General features: G+C 43.9%; 1 protein-coding gene across 10 annotated transcripts in view; it reads left to right on the plus strand.

Moving 5' to 3' along the window:
• Window positions 1-21,928, plus strand: part of RFX1 (regulatory factor X1) — an 82,324-nt gene that overhangs the window by 22,297 nt on the left and 38,099 nt on the right. For 6 of the 10 annotated variants that reach the window (XR_014787997.1, XR_014787998.1, XM_084835838.1 and 3 more), the window contains exons 3-8: window positions 6,225-6,334; window positions 6,973-7,056; window positions 10,488-10,580; window positions 17,000-17,095; window positions 18,729-18,824; window positions 20,813-20,907. Coding sequence is in view for 8 of the 10 variants with exons in the window: in XM_084835838.1 (XP_084691964.1) it covers window positions 6,225-6,334; window positions 6,973-7,056; window positions 10,488-10,580; window positions 17,000-17,095; window positions 18,729-18,824; window positions 20,813-20,907 (574 nt within the window). In the remaining 2 variants the exon portion in view is untranslated. Of the gene's footprint in view, window positions 1-4,108; window positions 4,237-6,224; window positions 6,335-6,972; window positions 7,057-10,487; window positions 10,581-16,999; window positions 17,096-18,728; window positions 18,825-19,367; window positions 19,722-20,812; window positions 20,908-21,928 lie in introns of those variants that run through there. The other 4 variants (XM_084835842.1, XM_084835839.1, XM_084835844.1 and 1 more) reach the window with 3 other exon arrangements.

A 21,928-nucleotide genomic window follows, 5' to 3' on the forward strand; every position in this document is an offset into this window, starting at 1 on the left:
TAAATGGAGCTTGGCTGCACAGGAGTTTGGCAGATTTTCTCAGTGACCCAGTTTGCATGATCAAACAGCCCACCATGGCTTATTTAAGCCGTGGTGGGCTGAGGTGTGTGCTGGTGGCCATTTTGAATATTTAGTGCTCAGCTATAGCTTGTCTATTCTGCAAACCCAGGTGGCGGGGGTAGGGCAAAGGATAAACAACCCTCAGAACCCATGGTCTGTTGTTTAACCCTCGCACAACTCCCGCTGCCTGGGTTCCCACGACAAAATAAGCTGCAGATGGGCATTGAATATTCAAAATGGCTGCCAGGATGCACTGCAGCCCACTGTTGCTTAAATAAGTCCAAGTCATGCGAACCAGACTTGTATCTTGAAGAAGGCGAGGCAAATGGCCAGATAGAATCCCTGGTGTCCTTGTTAGTGTAATGTGGCACTTCATCTGGCCTGAAATATTATCTGAAGAAACCTGGCCTGCATCTGATTCTAATCAGGTAGCTCCTAAGCTGCTGAGTCGAACTGTTTGATTTATGTTGTAGCTAGGAGTTTTACCGAGAACTTAGATTTTTCCCAGCTATAGAAAGCAACTTTCACAACTGGCACCATTCATCTTTGCCTTATTGAGTCCTGTTGAGGCACTGTCTCTTGTAGATGGTGTATTTTCCTTACCAAGGTAACACTCCATCCTAGTTCCATTCTCTCCCTCAAATCAGGTCCAGATTGAACTGTTTGCAGTAGGGATGGCTGGAAATTCTCCTGGATTTTTCTGGCAAAGGTTATCATGCCTCCTGAGAAACAACATTTGACTTGGGCCTGCCAGGGCCCAAGCCCAGGACTTGCTTTCAGTGCTGGTGCTTAATCACTGAGTAAGTGAATCAGTGCCTCTAAGCATGTACAGAGTACAGATTAGGGAGAAAGGCTTCCAGGTCATAGGGTGTCTTTGTGAATCCAGAAGACTATTGACTATGATAGTATTTTGCTTCTTATGAACTCAGCTCCTGTCTCCTCTTTCAGTCTTTTGCCATTTCTGCATTTTACACATTTCTCCAAATGCTATCTCTTCTGAATAGTCCTTCTTTGTGTTTAAGGCTTTCTCTTGTACTGTTTTTCTCATATATCAGTAAAATTAGACAAGAAGGCTGGTGGTAAATGGACGGGAGGGGCTATAGATCATTCATAGAACAAATACTTTGCATATATAGAGGGTCACTGGTTCACCAGTCAGAGTAGACAAAGCTGGTCTAGATGGACCAGTGGTTTATTTCTGTGTAAGACAGCTTCATATGTTCAAGTCATGGATCTGAAAAATACTGGACCTTCCCTCATGGGAAGGGGCCATAACTCAGTGGAAAAGCAGGTGCTTTGCATGCAGAAGGCTGCAGGCTCAATCTTTGGCATCTCCAGGTAAAAGAATCAGGTAGCAGGTGATGTGAAAGACCTCTGCCTGAGGCTTTGGAGATCTGCAGCCAATCAGAGTTGACAATACTGGGCTAGATGGACAAATAGTCTGGCGTGGTATAAGGCAGCCTCCTAACTTCCCCTTATTTCAGTACATGAGTTTAAAACAGGACATGTCTCTGTTTTTTTTGCTGCTGTTGTTGTTGACCTTTATTCTCAGACACCACTGTTTTGCTCTGTCCCTGTGTAGCATTGTTCCCCATAAGTAGTCATGGGGCAAATTATATGCTTCTGCTCTTTTAGAAATAGAAAGCGCACTCTGTTCTTTTTTACCTTACTGGCAGGTTTAATTTATCTGAATGTATCCACCTTTAAAAATCAATCGTTATTCATCTTAAGGTTTCCTTTTCTGTATGTTGTTGTCATAATCATAATCTTAATTTCATTTTTTTTACTTCACTGCTGGTATAACACGTGTGTTGGACAAAATCAGAGATAACAAAAGGGTAAGGTGATATCTTCTTCTGTTGATGTAGGGATATGCAAGGTTTTGAGTTACAGTGACCCCCTTCATCCTGCAAATGGAAGAGGCAGATAATTTTCATCTGCACTGAAAAAGAGAGAGAGAGAGAGAGAGAAATGGCTACAAAAGCCATTTTTAAATTCACTCTAGGTGAAGTCCAGCTCTGCTGCATGTACTCTGTTGAATGGGTTTTGATAATTTTCATAACTCAGAGTTTCATCTGGGTATTCGGAATGCTCACACTACCTTGTTCCCCTTTTTTGGCATTTGCCATCCCAGAACAATATAGAACACATTTGAACAGGCTGGGAGAATGGTCTCTGTGGTCATAGTCAGTCCCCCCCCCCCCCCCCCGGATTACTTCTCAAGATAAAGGGCCAGTACCTCGATCATTAGCTTACCTTCATTTCAGTGGAGCTGAATTGAACAGACTTCTAGCAGCTGAGGATTTGGCTCAGAGTCTCTGCTGGATAATGCTGCTGTGATTGCCTTTCTGTTTTTTAGTTGTAGTTAAACTGAGTTGCTGAGAAAATTAAGGCCATAATTGAGCATCCAGAAGATTCAGTGAAAAGAACGTGGAGATGCTTGGGGATCACATAGTTCCTTTAACAAGATGACAGTGGTCGTTGTCAGCAAGCCACTATTGCCTTATGCAGCAACTCTTTCTCCCAGTCTCAGCCACTCCATGTGCAATAGGGGGATAATACCACTGGCCTTACAGAGTTGTAAGGATTTTTGAGATTACAAGTGTTCAGAGCACTTCAAGTACATTCAGCACTCACTTACTTACTTACTTACTTACTTTATTTATTTATTTATTTTTGTTATTATTATTTGCTTACTCTGCAAAGTTTCCATTACTTGAGTAATGGCACCCAGTAAAAGGAACCAAGTTTCAGGGAAACTGTTACATGGACAGCTTTCACAGGTTCTTTAGAGTAGAGTGAACAGTGCTAGTCCCAGAGGGCTCTGTTCCCTCAGGATCGTTCCTGTGACTTGTTTATGAAAGGAGTTCAGATGTGCGTGTGTGTGCACACATACACGTGCTCACACGCTCACACATCCTGCTACTCCCCACTGGCTTTAATAGAATTGTCAATGCTGAGCCCCCAGGGTATAATAACTCCTGCTGTAACTGAAAGTCTGTTCGCTTTAATAGCCTGGTGAAAATAATCCTAGAACCAAAATGTTGTGTAAACCTGCACTGCATTGCCCTTAGTAAGGGGTGGGGGGAGAGGGAGGGACAGAAAGAAAGATAGCCTGATGATGAATGATAATGAAAGCTTTGCTTATCCTCTGGCTTTGAGGTGGAGTAATAGTGAGAGGAGGGGCAGCTGTGGAAGGTTCTGTCTTCCAGGGAATAAAACCAGTCCATGTTACCTAGATTGTTATCTCAAAGTTGACTTAAATCAAGAAATCTGGTCTTTCGGCTCTAACTGAATGTTAGTAGGCGACCATACGGTACCAGGAGGTGGGCTGGTCAAAAATGCTCCCAGTTGGCAGTGTTGAGGGCCTTGTGTGGAAAATAACATCCAGTCCTGGTGAGCTGAAGTTTACTTCTAGCAGGCCCATCCGTCTTTTAATTTATTTAATACAGGCTCTTCTGCAGTCCCTCTTTTCTGATCTTGCTTCCTCCTGTTTGCTTTGATATTATTTGCTTTCCTGCCTCTAAGAAAAGCAACTGCTTGCAGGTGATTTGTCTGCATTTTCTTTAGTTATACTACAGGAGGCTTAAGTGTTTGTATTTTCAAGTCAGAGAGGCTCATTATCACAGTCTGTGGATCTCTCACCTGAAACACAAGGCCCTCTGCTATAGTAGACCTCAGAATATATATCTGCTAAAATAGGATTTTCAGATGTTCCAAAACCAAAGGTAGCTTTGCGATCATACATTAGGAGTTGTGGGAGCTGAACGGGCAGAACACTTTCTCATCCCTGAGAGAGTGTTTGCAGTGTGGTTTGGCAGTTTTTGAGTCAGCCATGTGCATAGTCATATTGGTTAGGTAGTGCCGACCATTCTCTGTATTCCAGGAGCTTCAGCTTTTCAGGGGAACAGTTTTGAAAGCCTACATATTATAGTAGTTTTTCTAAGAGCATAAACAAATTCATAGGCCTAATGCAGGTGGCCCAGAGTGACTTCCCCTACCCTTTCTCCCCCTCCCGCTGAGCATGTCAAATGAGACACTCATGAAACGTGAACTCCTGCTTCGTGATTACAATCGGGTGAACAGCCGGCATCCGCCACCCCATCCTGCGAAGAACAGAGGGTGTACCTACTATGATGCGAATGTTTATTCGAAACCAACCTGCCTGGAGCTTTGGTAGGAACTAGCAGGGATTAGCTGGCCAAGGTTCCAGTTTATAAAAGCCTTGCCTGTTTTATTTTCAAGAAAAGGAACAACTAGAGCTGAAACCCTTTCGGCAGCCTCACCATGTATTATGATTGCTTTTATGCAATGCCTTTTGACCGTAAGTACTTGCAAAAGGGATTTCTGCTTAGGATCTGGCAGCCTGTGTCAAAGGTAGAGCTTTCCCAAATCAGCTGCACTGTTTGCTTTCTTGCAAATCTATTGTGGTCAGTGGAAATACAGCAGAGAAGAAACAAGCTCTGTCGATGCAGGAAATAGTTAAAACTAACTCCTGAGCACCAAGAGTTCAGGATTCTGCTCTTAACATGGGAAGCTTCTTGATTACCACTATTGCTGCTTGGCGCACGTGGTCCATCTTTGCTTTTGGGGAAGAGATGCACCTGCTGCCTAGGACAGTTCATGAAAAATAACAGGGGAGTGAGATGCTGTATTTCTAGAAAATAAGAAAACAGTGCCATTTTTTCTAACAGCATAACTTCCTCTGGTGTGGATTAAATGCCAGGAGGACAATATCCTGTTCTGACGTAATTCAGGGTCGAAGTGGAGGAGATAATCTTGCTGCCAGAGAGGCAGTCTTACTCTTGTTTGCCACATCTAAAAATCAGAAGAGATGTGCGTTCTAGTGCTGACTATAGGAAGCGGGCAAAAAAATATTTTTTTACCAAAGCCAAAGGAGTTTATGAAATGGTGGGATATTGCTGTGTCAGGAGTGGGTAGCCTTTCTGGTGTTTGTATTTTTTCCTTGTTGTTTCTGTTGTGAAAGGGTTCAGTGAGCACTTTTGAAATGAGTGGCACAGCAAGGGTGCATTCAACCTCTAAAATAGTAAAATAATAACACTTTCAGGAAGCTCCTAAAATGGCAGGAATGATGGAGGGATAGTGCCACATCACTAGCAGTATTGCAGGCAGTATCCATTAGATAGCTGTGACACACAAACTCATTCCAGACTCCCAATCATAGTGGATATGATAGCATGTAATACTGGGAGGGAAGGGATAGCAATTTCTCATGCTACAATCGTATGCACACTTTACTTGGGAGTAAACACCCTCAAACTCAGTGGGACTTCTGAGTCAACATGTTATAGCCATGCACTATGCCCAAAGATTGCACACTGAGTGCAGGGGAAACAAAGTATCCTTTCAGCAGAAGCACTGCCTCAAAGAAATACATATGGATTTCTCTCAGCAAATAAGCAACAACCACACATTTATTTCTCAAAATAATAATAGACTGAAAACATGCTAGCAAGCCACAGGATTCTGGGAGCAAAGGCATTGTTACATTTGAAGGACTTCTTGTTTATTCCTGCTTTGAGAAAGTGAACCCTTTGTGTTTAACTGCCAAACATTATTCTTTGTTATATCTCAGGTTAGGAGTTAGATATTTATTAACTGCCTAGTCCCAAAAGCCCTGGATAGGTAACAGTCTGTAGAAATCTAGTCAGTGAAAAGGAATTCTGGTCCCAGTGTCCCAGAATGTGTTGCCCTCCAATGCAAGGACCATCCTGTATGCGCAAGCTACTCAAGTAGTTTCTTGGGGCTGCGGCATCAGCAGGTGTGCAGTCTGGGAAATGTGGCCTAGGATACCTTGAAATAGTACAAATACTACAAATAGTAGTGAGTACAAAGCCTTCATATTATGTGTGGTATATTTGTTTTGAGTAGCAACAGGTCTTGTATTAGCTCTTCACAGAACTAGTAATAGAACATAGGAGCTGTGCTTCTTGGCCTGCAGTCATTCACATGCTCACCTTAGAAACAGAGACCTGAACCCCCAATGCCTGAGCTGCTAGATGTTCCTCCCCTTCTAGGAATCCTGAGTCCAGTCTTGTGCTCCATCTACTTTGCTTTTCTAATGACATGTTAAATCGGTGGTTGGAGAACTGGACCTTTCCTGGGGCTGCTGGTGTGAACTTCTCTCTTCTGCCTCTCTTCAGATGGCTCCATGAGGCCCAGCGACACGGTTTCAGAGTCCAGTCCAGGCTCCACAGCCACACAGTCAGGGGTGCCGACCCAGGTGGTCCAGCAAGTTCAGACTACTCAGCAGGTATGTAGATCAAACCAGGGATCCTGCTGTTAGCATGACAAAGGTAGATGAAGCAAAGATGTACTTAATCAGGACAACTTTGGTACTTAGATGTGCAAAAATCTTTCAAAATATGTATTAGTGGTGCTACGATAATTGGTATGCAGAGCTGTGAACCAAGTTCCTGGATTCCTTTCCTAAATATATGAGGGGAGTGGGATGTAGGGGATGAGAGCAAGGGAAGGATTTGGGAACTAGGACTCCTGGGTTAGTTTTGTGGATTAGAGCGGGACATAATTAGTCTACTGTGTTCTGTTCTCAATGATATTGGGAGGGGTGAAACAGGCTACCAAAGCCATTTCTACCTGTAAAAGAGGCACCAGGTCCTGTAACTACAGAGGGCAGTCTGTAAGTAAGAGTGCCTATAATCTTTTTCTGAAACAGTTCATAAGTAACCAAGAGCAAAGATCCTCCACTCAGCTGTCCTCAGTGTTCTCTGTTAAATGCAAATATTAGTGCTTTATGGGCTTTATCATGAGCCTTGCTCTCTCTGAGGGGAAGTTTCTGGTGATGAATGTGACAAAGACTAACTTTTCCCCCCCTGCTACTTCTGTGAATTGTCTTCGCTTGCCTTGATCCCGGGCTCTTTTATTTGGCAGAGGTTATTGGTCCAAGCCAGCGTGCAGACGAAGCCCGGAACAGTGTCCCCTTTGCAGCTCACAAGTGTGCAGGTTCCCCAGCAGGTGAGTCTGATCTTTCTCTGCGATGCTGCTACAAGTGGTTGGTGCAGTTTTAAAGTGCCTTCTTTTGCCCAGCAACCTACCTACTGGGCCACATCTGGGTGCTACACATGTTCATCTGAGAATGTGTTCAAGCTATAGTGCCTTCTTGTCATCAAGTGGGCACATCTGTGCTACCAGCTCAGACTGGTCTCTCTGGCATGGTTTTCCCCAAGGAACCCTGTGAGTTTGTTTGTGGGGATACTGAGAATTCTTTATTAGACATCCCCTAGTTCCTTTGCAGTGGTCTTTTGAGGGACTCCGTGGAATGTTTTAAAGAAAGGCTGGGTAATCACTTGTGTATAGGGCATTTCCTGTTAGGGCAAAGGGTAGATCTTGATGATCCACTTAGCCCTTTCTAACTCTGTAGTACTAGCCAAAGTTTCACCCTTGTGGTTATCCCAGTGATAATTCTGAATGAAGAGAATTCTAGGATGATAGATTGGTTGGTGCTTTTCAAGGCTATCGGTTCTGTCTTCCTGACCCTGAAGCAAGATAATTTATGCATAAAAGAATCCTAGTGGTTGATAACTGAAAATAATGTGCTGAATAGTGGGTACTTCTGCTAAAGAGTTCAAGGAACTGACTGTTCGGAAACTTTGGTGGATGAGCTGCAGGTTGCTATAGTTAGGATATAGGAAGAATTTGGCTTGTTGAGTTGAACTTTTAAGTATAGCAGGGCTCGTGCACCTGATTCTCCTGTTATAAACCCTTTGGATTTGTTGGGCTACAGTCTGGTTCTTATTTCAGAACCTGTTCAAACACTTCGATTGCTTTTGTTCTCTGCCTGCAGAAAGGATGAGAGGTATGGTTGGACCAGTATATTAGGGGAAGTGAGCAAATAAGGTATCTGTTGCATTCTCTGCATGTGCACCTGAAACAATTTACAGCTTAAGTGTATGGAGAATTCTGCCTTAGTTTAGGCATTGGGTGAGAAGATATTTGGGTACAGTTTCCTGTGGGAATATAACCCCCTGCCAGACAGTTACTTTAAAAACATCTTCTTGATGTTGATCTTTCCTTCTTTAGTTTGCACTCTTCTGGTCTTAGAAGCTATAGCCAACTGGGTTTCATGTGCTTACTAGTTTTGTACATGTTTGAAAAACGATTCTGTGATACCACCTCTGAGAAGGGTCAGTTTCTTCAAACCTTCTTTGTAAGCGTTTCATTCCAAACCTTGAACCAATCAGCCACAGCGAGCAGGGCAAGACCATTCAGAAAGGAATTTGGATTGAACACCATGAAGTGCTGGCCCATTCATACACACTCCAGCTTCATTTTCCAGGATGTCAGATAGTCTTAACCATTCACACATATTAAGATTATCTTGTCCAACAGAATGAAATAGGGGAAGGTTTTGGGAGGTGTGTGGTAAATAAACAGGCTTCAATTCACAAAGGGAATTGCACACACATATAACTGAACAAACAGTTTGTTTCCAATGAGATAGGCCTCAACTATGGAAATAGCTAAATTAGTTGACCAGACTAAAAATTCAGCAAATATCCTTCACAATGTTCCTCTTCTAGTTTTTCTTCTTTTATGGTGATTCCTGTTCAGTCCAGTTCCAATTTTCAGCACCCCATTTGATAAGACAGTTTCCTGTTTTATTTGATCTTACCAACAGGCTTTTCTGGTCCATCTTACCTATGGCATCCTCCTCCTCCTCCTCTTCCTCCTCCAAAGCTACACCCTTTTTTTGCCCCTGTTATGGAATGTCCTGCCCTTATTTCTTCTTAAGGTGACCTGAGAAGCATTCTCTTGGCTGATGCAGCTGCTCTGGCAGCTGAGTGAGATTGCACTTAACACAAAATCATGTCTTGGATTCTCTGCATACCAAAGAGCAAGAAACCACCTAACAGCATGGTGGCCTGGTAACTCCTGAAGGTGGGGCCAAGGAGGCATGGAAATACTGATCTGCAGAATATAGGATAAATGCCGCAAAAACCCAGTGTCAGATTGTGCTCCTGTCAAGTGGTGGTGAGGTTGTGGCGGGCGGGCAAGGTGAGGCAGTCGTAAAGGCAAAGGCTGTCTGTAGTGAAGCAGCATGAGCAGGCTCAGCTACCTTCTCAGACCAGCAAGCATGCCTGACCCAAAGCTTTTATAAGGGTGAAGGTTAAAAGGCTTTCTTGCTAGCTATGGCTGGTCTCCCTGCAGCACCTTCGTTTTGCTAGAGCAGGTTGGTGACCCACAGGGTGATCCCCTGCCTGACTTCCCTCAGACTGCCAGTTCCAGATCCACTGCAGGCTTGACTCTCTTTGTTTTAGACACCTTGTTTTTGCATTCAGGAAGAGCATGTACTTGAACAAAAGCCTTTGGTCAGCCTCTTGGTAGTTAAAGTGCCACAAGATAAGGTGATGTCCATCGGCTTAGGTGGCTTTAAAAAGTGATCAGACGAATCCCTGAAGGATGGATCCATTAGTCCTGGTCGCTAAACAGAACCAGTTTGCCTCTGAGGGGCAGTTGCTTGTGTGTGTGTGTGTGTGTGTGTGTGTATACACACAGTGGGGGTTGGCATTGCCTTCTTGTCCTGCTTGGAAAAGCTTTCAGAGGCATCAGGAAACAGGATGCTGGATTACATGGATCCTTGGTCTCATCCAGCAGCGGGGGGTTTATGTTCTTATGCTTAAAAGTGGCATGGCCATTTTACAGGATTACTTCTCAGCCAGCCAAAGAAAGACTATGGGAAGAGGCCTTCTGTTGGTTTTATCTTGCAACCAGGATGGGCATGGTCCCAGCTGTTTCTCTGCTCCATAGAGTTAGAACTCTGGCATAGTGGGGAGACTGCTGCTTTCCCCAGGAAACCAGTATCATTCTATACCCTGTTTAGGTTTATTTCTGTGTGAAAGGAGGTGATCCCAGGTAGACAGAGGCATCTCTTTCTTACAGCAAGGTGAGGTGGGCACCTCATAGGGCAGATTTTGGGCACCATTAAGGAAGGCAGAGTTGGAGATGGGCAGATCGGGCCAAAGGGATCTCCTCGTAAAGTTCTCCTGCACAAGCATTGTGTTCTTCTCCTGCACAAGCATTGAAATGAACTGGAGCTGTGCTAGAGCTTGGTAGTGTTCTTGCACAGCTCCTGGTCTTCCAATTGGCTTGTGTACGAGATCCTCCAGTGCATTGTGCTCTATGTCAACTGATGCCATTTTTGTCTCAGGCACCAAAATGCTTTGAACCAATCTTGTGTATTTCAGCAGACATTAATGCTTACCTGGAGGGTGGTTAGTGAAGAATGATCTATATCCTAATTCATGGAATGTGTGTGTGCCAAGTGAGCAGTCCCTGAGTAACCCCCTGGCTAGCCTATCTTTTGACAGCTGGCTCAACGTGGTACACTTCTCCTAGAGATGCAACAATTAACCAGGGCTTGCTTCTTTTGTGTCATCCTGTTTCAGCGGCTGGTGGTACAGAGTACTTCACAGGCTAGTAAAGGAGGAGCGGTCGCGCTGGCCGTCCATGGAGTGCAGCAGGTCCACTCTTCACCTGAGGTGGGTGGCCAGATGTTCAGACCTGGCAGGTTTGGGGGAAGCATGTTTAGATGTTCCATCCACCATGAGTTAAGGAAATGGCTGTTTGGCCTTCACTGTGTTTTGGTGTTGCTCATTTCTTCATCTGCCTGCCCCAATCCAGCGCTCATTTCTTCATCTGTCTGCCCACTCCAGTTGCTTTCCCAAACCAATCAGTTCTCTTACAGCTTTTCATCTTAAGTTCTGATGAAAAGCTGAAGAGTAAACACTGCTTTTCAAACTGGTCTTCTGTGTGGCTCTGGGCATTATCCAGATCTCAGTACTGAGGGTCAGTTTTGAGGTGTGTTCATTGAGTTGAGTTCACTTTACTTTCTAATTATGCCCTTGCTATACTGTTGAGTTTGAAAAGGGATCTACATGATGCTGTCCACCTAAGTTAAGTTACAGAGATCATCTCTAAGAGGACATCATCAAGGGCTAAAGGCTTGATTATAATATTTTTGATCCTGAGATCAGTATGCTCTCCCTACTACAATTGGGAGGGCTGGTTAAAAAAAAAGTGGTGGTTAAAGGATTTAATTCTATTCCTTGCTCTAAAAGGTTCATATGAAAACCTTGTTCCCTCTGATATATTCACCAAGAAAGGCTTGAACTAGCTGACAGTTGGAAAATACAGCTGAAGAGACAGGCTGGGTTATTTTTGCAGACTGTATCAGAGCTAGAGTGCTGCACTTCAGAAATCCTGAGCTGCATTCAGCTTTTTGGGGAGCGTTGCTAGCTGAAGCAGGCAGGATCCTATTCTGTGCTCTGGATGGATGTGATTAGAGTGTTGTGGTCAGAGAGAGAGAGAGAGAGAGAGAGAAGAATAGAGGTGCCTGTGCTACACTGAGAAGAAACATCTGTATGTTCCCCCTCATTCTTTAAAGTCTTTTAGGGGGATTGCGATAGGACTCAGTAGGGAGTGCAGGATTCTTGAACCAGGGCTCCTACTCAAGAGCCCTGGGGCAACCCGTCTCAAGGGAAGGGGGTTAAATAGCAATCAGCTTTCCTTATTTTCCTCTCCGGCACCATCCAGGCTGGCCTGCCTTCCTATAGCCCTTAAATTTTGCGTCTTAGCCAAAACCCACTTCCTGTTTCCTGCCCAGCTCCCTTGTGACTATCATCTTCAGGGAGTATATTTCCATCACCTGGCAGTGGAGCCAACCTTGTCTCTGGGGTCATCCCCACAGAGAGATCTTCGGAGAAGGTCCTGCTCCACTCCATCTGAGGTTTGGCAGGTGGCTACTAGATCTGGAGCCATCTCAGTAGTGGTACCTTCCTTGTGGGACTCTTTATCAAGGGGAGCTCACCTGGCTACCTTTGCCCTTTGGGGACTTGGTTTAATTTACCCTTCATATACAGGATATAGCTGATGCGGGGATAGTTGTTTTTTAAGTGGGATTTGAATTTATGGAGCTCTTTGTTATTATTTTATTATCTTGTTTATTGTGATTGCTTTTTAAGGGTGCTTTTGGGGTGGTGTTTGTTTTTTCATGTTTAATTTGTGATACTCTAAGAACACTTACTGGTTGGGAAGTGGGATATAAATGTTAGAAATACATAAGAATAAATAAGAAGTCCTATGCTACAGTCCCTAGAAACTTCATTCAGTCCCCCTCTGCTTCTGGCACTGTGTGCCCCCATCTCTTTCAAGGATTTTTCTTTCTAATAGCTAGAAGCATGCTCTCCTCCCTCCAAAGTAAACTCAGATGCTCAGGATACCTGGATTGCTGTCTGATTCCATGTTGGAGGCAGGTGTATTCTGTGCTGTGTGGTATGATCATGACTGTATGAAGCACTAGAGCCTTGATAATTATATTAGAAGAAGTTAGGGGACAATCTTTATCCTCCTACGAGGTATTCCAGTATGGGTCAGTGGCTTGGGATGGCTTTTCATTGCTATTTTGCTCTATACTTTAAGTAACAAATTCATTAAAAAAAAACTTGGTAGGCATAGGTGGCCATTTCAGGCAGAAGATTTGGGGTATTATTAAGCACAAGAGTGGGAGATAGACAGACCTGACCTGTAGGATGCAGCCCGCTGGGAGTCTTCCTGCATAGGCCATACTGAAATGAGCAGGAACTGCACAAGAACTTTGCTGTTGATTGCCTCAGTTTGCACTGTAGTCTGAGTAGTAACAATACTTAATCATTCTTAGGAATTTGTATAACGCATTAGAGTTTTCAAAGGATCCAGCATCCACTATCTTGTAGTCCTTACAACAGGCCTTGTAAAGGTCAATATTATTACTTCCATGTTGTGGTGGGTGGAGGGAAGAATTTGAGAGAGTGTGGCTTGCCTAAAGCCACCTAGTGACTTCATGGCAGAGATAAAATTTGAATCAGGGACTCCCTGCATTGAAGCTCAGAGACACTGGGCTACATCAGCTTGTTGGAGAACTGATATATATAATCAGAGCAATGTAGCTGTTGTTTCTCTGGGAACTTCTAAATCTGGTACTTATGTAGGATGGGTAGATGATGTGGGACATAACCATGCCAGCCACCAGCCGCCATGCCATATAAATATTGGATTTAGATGTTACTGGAGTGGGGTGGGAAGAAGCCATTGGGAAGCAGCAGCCGTACTGCCCTGTTAATGTAAGAAATGTCCCAAAGGCTGAGTTTCGTGTGCATTGGAGCAATCTGTTAGTAGAGGGCCAAGAGTTGGCAAGAGAGATCAAATGTCAAGAGCAGAAGAGGGAGAATCAAGTGGAGCTGGGATGAAGGGAGCAAGGCCCTTTTGAATGCTCCTGACTAAGGCTGTCCTGATCCACAAATGGTTATATCCCAGCCAATCTGTAGGCTAGACTGGGAATTGGTCTGGGCCTGAGAGATCTTTGAAAGAACAGGGAGAGGTGGGGTGGTTCTGCTTCCATGAGTAGCACAGGACTAAAGGTGGGCTTACAAAATGCCTCTTGGAAAGCATGTACAAGGCAAATTTGAGCCATGCATGGAGCTGCAGGGGGCTGCCACCACCTGCATGCACGGCTTAGAGAAGTAGCTGGGATTGGCCCAGCTTTCTCTGTCTCCCCTTTCTTCAAGCAGGGTGGGTGGGTGGGGGAGGTGACCAAAGTTGGGGGAGATTATTCTTCCCTTCCCTTGGGCATAACTGCAAGACTGCCCAAAGGACCCATGTACAGGTTCCAGCTGCGGGCCAGCATTTTGTATGGCATACAGAGAATTCTGGTGGTTATTGTAGGCTGTTTCCTATTAATGTAATGAAAATAATTCTACTAACAAGTCAGCAACTTCTGTCATTTGCTCCACTGACCCAGTCCATTGGTATGGGTTTCCAATTTGTTTTAAGCATGAACTTTCATAAAGAAGAGATTACCTCATCAGATACAAGAACTGGATGTGTTTGGGAGACACATACATACATACATGTACACACTAATGATGAGATAGAGGAAAAAGCTTTGTATAAGGTAAGATGAGAAAAAATAAAGGAACACATCCTATTAGCACAGATATATTGCATTATCCAATAAGCTGAAATCAAAGTGATCCCATAATTTGAAGTCAACACTCTAATATGGATGGTCGCCCGGTGCATCTAACTCTCGTTGACTGATGCTCAGTCTATATAACACTACACGTATAAATAATTTCACTGAATTCATTGGCATATTTGACACCATTTGTTCTGGCTTGAATAGAGATCTAAGTGGGTACTTCCCCTGTTAGCCATAATTTACTCTCACCAGTAGTGTTATGCAAATGAAGCACCAGGCTGTGATGATTGAATGCACTCAGAGCATTTGATACTTACTGGCCTGTAACAACAACCCGGGGCATGAGCTGAGTATGGATTGTTATTGAATCATGGGTTGTTGAATTGTGGGTTGTTGCTATGTGCGAACCCTGCACTGTGGTTTAACAATGAGCAACCCAGGAAGAGAACCCATGGTTTGTTGTTGGGTTGTGAACTCTGGGTTATTTGTGGCTAACAACGCATAGTGCAGGTTTCATATGTAACAATTCAACAGCAACCCATACTCTGGGCTGTTGTTATGTGCAAACAAGGTCATTGCCATGCTGACTCATATGGATTGAATTTTGTTAACTTCAGACCACTTCCTGTTGAGATTTAGGCTTGGGCTATTCCCCTCTGCAAGGATAGTAAACCCATTAGGATGGTCTGCCTCTGGAGACCTATGGATTCCTCACTTTTCTCAGGAAATTTCCTATTGGTGTGGCTGATGCTCCTGTTGAAGCTGTAGTCACTTTCATGGCATTTACACTGTGGTGTTCAGCAGCATTCCATTTTGTCACCCATGCTTTTTAACATCTACATGAAGCTTGTGACTGAGGTTATCTGGGGCTTTGAAGGTGGGTGTCACTGATATGTCGATGAGTTTTGTTGTTCAGTCGCTTCTGACTCTTCGTGACTTCTCAACTGTATTTCTCCTTTATATCAGATTCAGGTGAGGTAATGGAAATGCTAAATTGATGCTTGGAGTCACTAATGGACTCAGTGAAGACCAAAAAATGAACCTCTTACTGACAAGATGGAAGTCCTGTTGCTAGGTGGTTTGCCTGATCTGGAAGAGCTTGTACTCCTAAAACAGGGATGTTGAAAGGCCATGGGGCAGCTCTGGTCTGCGTGCAGCCCCATTCTGGCTTTCTGGGGTTCTCCAGATGGCCTCTCGCCTTTCTCCCAACCACCAATCATTGGTTTCCCAGCTTTTGCTCTGTTTTCACTCATTCTAAAAGGCTGAAATGACTCTCCTAAAGCTTAATTACTGGCAGTAAGAACTTTAAGCTAAAATATGCTGTTATTTTGGCTTCACCCCTTTTTGCCTTTGGCTCTGCCCACCACTAGAATGACAGCCTGGCCATGGTTACCATGCTCTGGTAACTTCCAGAATATATTTGTATGTGGAGATGCCTTTGAAGACTGCCTGGAAACATAAGTTATTCAGAATACTGCCTCCTGGCTATTTAGTGGGACTACCACTACCTAAAGAGCTTCACTGACTTCCAGTCCATTTCCAAGCAAAGTCCTGGTGCTTTCCTTTCATGCCCTAAATGGTTTGGGACTTGGGCACCTGAGGATCGTCTGCTTCCACATCTGTCTGCTCAGGTGCTATGATCAGTGTATGAATTTCTGCTCCACATATCACCAAGTGAGATGTGTTGAAGTGGATGATGACTGGAGAGAGGGTTTTCTTGGCTATGGTGCCTGCTTGTGGAATTCTTTCCCCAGGAGGCTTGCCTGGTAGGCATGTTGCTGTCTTTTAGGCGCTGGGCAAAGACTTTTTTTCCCTCAGGCCTTTAAAATAGTTGATTTTGGTTTTATCTTTGTTGTCTGTCTTAATGTTTGATGCAGTTTTTAAATATTGCTTTGTTATTTAATTTGCTTATTATATTTTAATGCTGTTTTGTGAACTGCACTGAAAATTTTGAGATTGAATGCATTTGCTTCAGAATGCATTTGTTTATCTTTTGATCTTGTCTTGCAAAACTCTTTCCTCCATTCCTCCATTAATAAATATATATATGGAAGGTGCTGCAAACTCTGCCACAATAAAATAACCGAGCTACTCTTTTGGAATCCATATAAATGGACTTATCAGTGATGCAAAAAATGGAATTTGCTGAATATGTGTGTGTCCTTACATATAGATATATCTAGCATCTTCACTGCTCGCTTCATACAGCTAATGCTTCTGGGCCACCAGAGTTTGTCACAATATGCTTGGCAATCTTGAAGGTGCCACTTGGACTCTTGATTGATTTTTAATTCTGTGATGAGTTAACCACTAATTACTTAGATTCACACCAAGGGATGTTACTTCAAGCTTGTTGATGACATCTCATTTAGCAGCCTTGTATTCTGTCTGTCCCTTAAGCATCCTTTGCTTAAATATTGAGGTCAGACAATTTATGTTCTGGGAGATCATAATGTTTACCTACTGGTTTCTGAGTGCTGCCTTTTTTAATGCCCAATTTAGGGCCATTCAATCTTTTAGGACCATTTGGACCTTCATGTTTGCCCTAAATAAACCTGACAAGAGCATTGTTAGACATTGAAGTCATATATGACATGGGAGGAATTGTGGGTTTGTGAGAATATTTAATCTCTGTCCTCAAAGTCTCTAGACTTAAGCAAAAGATATTTGGAAGGTGGATACATTAACTCCATTAATGGTGGGGATGGTCTTTTCCCTCTTGTTGTTGTAACAAAAAAAACCCCTTCTGTTTTATAAATGTTAATCAAAAAGACAGTGATTGTGTAGAAGTCATCTGAAAAAGGGGAGTGCTTTACTGCAGGTTTTGTGTATGTGTAACCTGAATGATTTCAGGCTGAAAGCAAGCAAGCAGAACTGTGAAAAGGCTTTGCCATTCTCCTTTGGCTATACCCAGAAGGTAAAGTCCTCCTCCTTGCCTTTCAGCGATCCCCTGTCCAGAACAGCAGCTCTGCCGCTAAACCAGGACAAGTACAACAGCTCCAGGTCCACGGAGTTCCGCAAGTGCCTGTTGCACAAGAGGTGCTGTATGTTTCCTTATGATAGACTTGTGATCACTCCCCTGTCTCAGTAACATAACCAGATTTTGGCCCACAAAAGGTCAAGCTTTTTAAGGTGTCACCCTGGATTCTCAAACTGCTGACTGCTAACAGTTTCTAGGCATACCTGGGAATCTTTATCGTACTTCAACCAGCCACTTGTTTGGTATTTCAGTTAAGGTAGTTGTGAGCTTTGGGCTAGTTTGATTTTGTTTTGTGTCAGTAACACCCATATTTTCTGGGTAACTCCAAAAGACAATTATGTGAGCATCTGTCAGGCTGTGGCCCATTCCTGCTTCATGTCACATTGCTCCCAAGGGAAGGTTTATGTGGCTTTCCTGTGTTTTGCTGCTAATAAAAAAAATATTTTGTGAAACATTTTGTTGTTTTGATTTGCAAAACAAGAGGGTGGGTTTTTTTTGTATCTCTTGTGTTCAGAAACCAAATATTTTCTATATGAGATGTATGGCTACAACTTTTCTATATACAATTAATTCCTTTCTTCTTAATATAGACCGGATTCTCAAACAAAATAATATTTTGTGGGGCAATTCATTAAGGCTTCTTTAAAAAAAAATTAAATCATGACTTGGCATTATTTACAGTGCACTTATATGTGTCTACTCAGAAGTAAGCCTTACCAAGCGCAAAGGGACTTTCTCCCATGTTAATGTGTATAGGACTGCAGCCTTACTTTCATTGTTTTGTGCTATTTGTCTGGACTAATTAGTTTTTCGTTTGTTGAAAGTCAGATCTCGGCTTTACACATTTAGATTTCCTAAAAAGCAGCCCCTTAAATTCTCCTTAGATTAAAACAAATTTCCCATTGGGATGAAAATTTGTATTTGCTCACACTCACATTATTTGGCACTTACTAAGCAGCCATCAGAGGCAGGAAGTGCATTTTCAGAAAATTCTCTGCCATAGCTTAGCTAATGAGTACTGGCCAAGCAATGGAGGCTTGCTTGCATGAATTTTTGGGTGGAGGAAGGATGAAAATTCACAACTTTTGGAAGACTGAGATCTTCTAGGCTGAGGATTTAGAAGTGTTGTGATAAAGAGCCTTCCTTAGTCAAGAAAAACATTTTAAGCCTCTCAGGTGAGATAGACAGTTCAGCTGTTGGACATTGCCCACTCTTGGCCTGTTTTGTGAGCAGGCAAATCAAAGACAAAGGAAGAATCTAAGCTATTTGGGCTTATAAGGGTCTTTTAGATTGCCAAAGAGAGAACCCTGTGGAAACACAAGAAGTTATTGACAAACCTGCTTGGGCATTCTCAGTTCTCAATTCATGGACAAACTGATCAAGTCTCTTATAAAAACAGAGAGATATGAGAATTGGGAAGGAGCTTAATTCTCCCCAAGCAGTTGCCTACATCCCCTGAGGATGGGCTGCCTCTCCCTTTGAAAACTGGGCTTCTCAAAAGATACAGACCACTGTATGGAAAAGAAGCCCCCTCTTGCCAGACAGCTAACAGGACCCTGTTTGGGTCACTTTGGAAAACCATTAGCAAAAGGGAGAATGGTTTGCCTTCTGTGCAGCTTGCCCCATCCCAAGCCAGGCTACAGCTGGCCTACCAAAGGGCACTAACGGGTTCTGTTTTGTTTCACTCTGCAGAGATCTGTTGTGCAGACGACTCCCTCAACTCCCAAAGCGGGCACAGTGCAACAGCTGACGGTGCAAGGACTACAACAGGTTCATGTTACTCAAGAGGTAAGTGTCATTCATCTGTTGCTCTCTAGCTGCTCTGCATTTGCAGCTGGTGAGATCTAAGCATGGCAGAACATAGCTAGGCCTGCTGCACCCCAAGATAGATAGCCAGTCTCGGAGGCATTAAAGCCTTTACACCCATCCCCATCTTAAATTTCTCCCCTGCAGAGATACTCCCAGCTTAATTCCATTTAAACAGCAGCAGACATCCCAGTCCAGGACCAGCTTTCTGGATATCCCCCCTGCCCCCTCTGTGGATGTGGTTAGCAGTCACCCAGAAGTCTCATTCTCTTATGGATTGTTTCTTCTTCCACCCCGATGACCACTCTAGCTGCTATACAGTGAAATGGGGGAAGGTTCTGAGTCCTGCCAGTTTCTTGCTTTGTAAGGTGCCGTCTCGGCTACTGTTGTAGAATCCGTTGGACTATTGCATAAAATGCTGAAGAGCCAGGATATGGGGACCCACTGCCGTTGGCCTTCCAATAGGGCGCCCCTTGACTTCTCCACTTAGCTTTGATTGCTTCAGTCTTTCTGTTTATTGTCTAGAGCGCAGACAGTGGCCCTTCTCAGAGCAGTCAGCCGTCGCAGCAGCAGGAGCAACAAGGAGTTCAGCAAGGTCTCTCCCTAGAGTGCAGCAGCAGCAGTGTCCCCCAGCTGGCCAGCTGCTGTTTATCCAGCCAGGAGCACAGGCTCCACTACATGCACTCCCTAGATTCCGCCTCGGAGCAGTGGGTGGAGCTGGTTCGTATGCTTCCTCAGCCGCTCCTCCTGCCACAACAGAAGGTGGTGATAGAGCAGCTGCCATTCCTCTCCTCTCATCACTCCAGTCCCGACCAGAGAGTCAAGATTCAGAGAGTCCCTCAGGTGCTAGTGTTCGGAACAGCAGCTACGGCGCTTAAAGTAGGTCCTCTGAAGGGCACCCACTGAGATCCAAGAATAGCAAGCTCTGTGCATGTCACTTCTCACAGAGACAGATACCACAGCTAGCCAGCCTTTCCCCCTGCTCCCCTCCTCCTCAAATGTGACTCTCCCCTTGGTAAAGCAGCCATCTTTCCTTTCCCACAACCTGCCAGAGGAGTTGAAATTCTTGGATCTCTTCAGCACTGGATTTGATTTTGCTTTAATTTACTTAAGTGTAAATATGGAAGTCTTGAGGGATCAGGGCTTGTAGGAGACGCTAAGGGGACCTTAGTTTTCTGTAGATTACTCCATCAGATTGTAAGGAGTTGAAACCACCATGGCAAGTAAATGCCTCTTGTTTTATAAGACCATAAAGCAAATATTGTCGTGAAAGCAATGTATAGAGCAATATTGTGCCATGTTTGTAAAGGGCTGTTTCGCCTATTATACAGGGGCGAACCCAGCATGCACTCGGCAAGCGGCTGCAGCCAGTTGTGGCTCCCTGTCAGATGTTCCTGTATGATGCAGACGTGTGCCTGTCACACTTGCTCTTTACTTTTTTAGGTGTGCATTCAAAAACACATCTTGTATCTACCCCTAAAAATGTAGTATGTGAAGCACCCTTAAGAAATGCTGGAGTTGTGTGCCCTTGCATTCCAAGATGGGGAAATCTGTTATGCTCAGCAGGAGTCCCAAAGCACTGCATTCTCGAGGTGATGCCATTGCGCTTCTTTTGTCTGGGTCAGAGGACCTGGAGTCTGGACTCTTCGACAAGCCTTTGATTTGTGGAGGAACCCTTAGTCCCTAGAAATAATAGTTCCAGAGTGTTTGTTTTGTTTTGTCTCTTTAGGATTATTGCTCTTATTGGATCCGTGGTAGCTCGGTATCAGGTGCAGGAGAAAGGCAAATGTAAATAATAAGACAGGTGAAGATAGCCACAGACCAGTTCTACAGTAGGCATGGCAGTAAGGGCAGAAAGGTGGCCTTTTCCCTAGAGCAACCTGCGGGGAGAGACAAGAGAGAATGAACGTGGCCCTTCCTTCCTCACCTCAACTTGCCTTTCCTCTCCTTGCTGCTTCCTGCCTCCTCAGGTCCAACAGCTCCAGCAGGTACCTGTGCAGCATGTCTATCCTAACCAAGTGCAGTATGTGGAAGGAGGAGATGCCAGCTACACAGCAAGTACCATGTGAGTCTTTATTTATTTGATTTGTACCACGCCTTTCTACCAAGAAAAATGGCACTCAGGATGGCTTACAACCATAAACAAAACATAATCTAAATAGTGCATTAAAACATAATAAAAACACAGCAGTAACAGAATAAAAACAGCATCCAACCCAACAAAACAGGTTACATGCCAAAGGCCTGCTTGAGTATGTGCTTTGAGAGAAGGAAGGCTTACCCTAGTTGTGCTGCCCCAGGGCTTGAGCCAACATGTGTCAAGTCCAGATTCCCAGAACCTCAGCTCAATGAAGGACTCGTGAGTCGCATAATATAATTCTTCACACGGGTGCAAATGGATTCCATGTTGTGTCTATGCCAGAGATGGCCAGCGTCTCTACACTCAGTAGCTGTGATTCTCCAGACAGTGGTCCAGGGGCTGGAAATGTTTTCAGCCACCCAAACCACTTTTCTGGATCGTCAGTCAGGCTCTATAATAACTTCAGTGAGGGTTTCATGGTTATGGAGCACCTGCCCTTAGGCTTAGCCAGAACAATACATATAAAATCCAAAGAGAGATGGAGCATTAAAGTCTGGACAATATCGCTTACACAACATTACAAACTTCTTGTCTTTTCAGTGTATAGTGGACACATACCTTGCTTTTTTTAATCTATACAAGCTATTTTTGCTTTATAAGCAGTAAGGAATGAAAATTTGCACCTAAAACAGAAAAGAAAGAATCCCAAAATAAAGTTGCTTATTAGAGGCAAATTTATTGCACATTAACAATGAAGAATCTTGCAGGACCTTAAAGACCAACTGATTGATTATGCCACAATAAATTGTTAGCATGCAATCTTACCAACCTTGGCATTCTGAAAAGCAGGTTAGGACGGGTCAGAAGTGTCCTTCTGCTGGCAAGGAAGTGCTCTGCTAGCTGTCCACAGAGGTCCCCAGTACACCAATGGAAAACTCCATGGGTGTAAATATACCATCAGTGGTGTTCCTGCTGCACATAGGCCTTGAAACAGGGCATTCCAAGG

The sequence above is a fragment of the Heloderma suspectum genome, chromosome 2, assembly GCF_057233095.1.
Source record: "Heloderma suspectum isolate Gila_16-S chromosome 2, 16-S_ref, whole genome shotgun sequence".
Classification (NCBI taxonomy): domain Eukaryota; kingdom Metazoa; phylum Chordata; class Lepidosauria; order Squamata; family Helodermatidae; genus Heloderma; species Heloderma suspectum.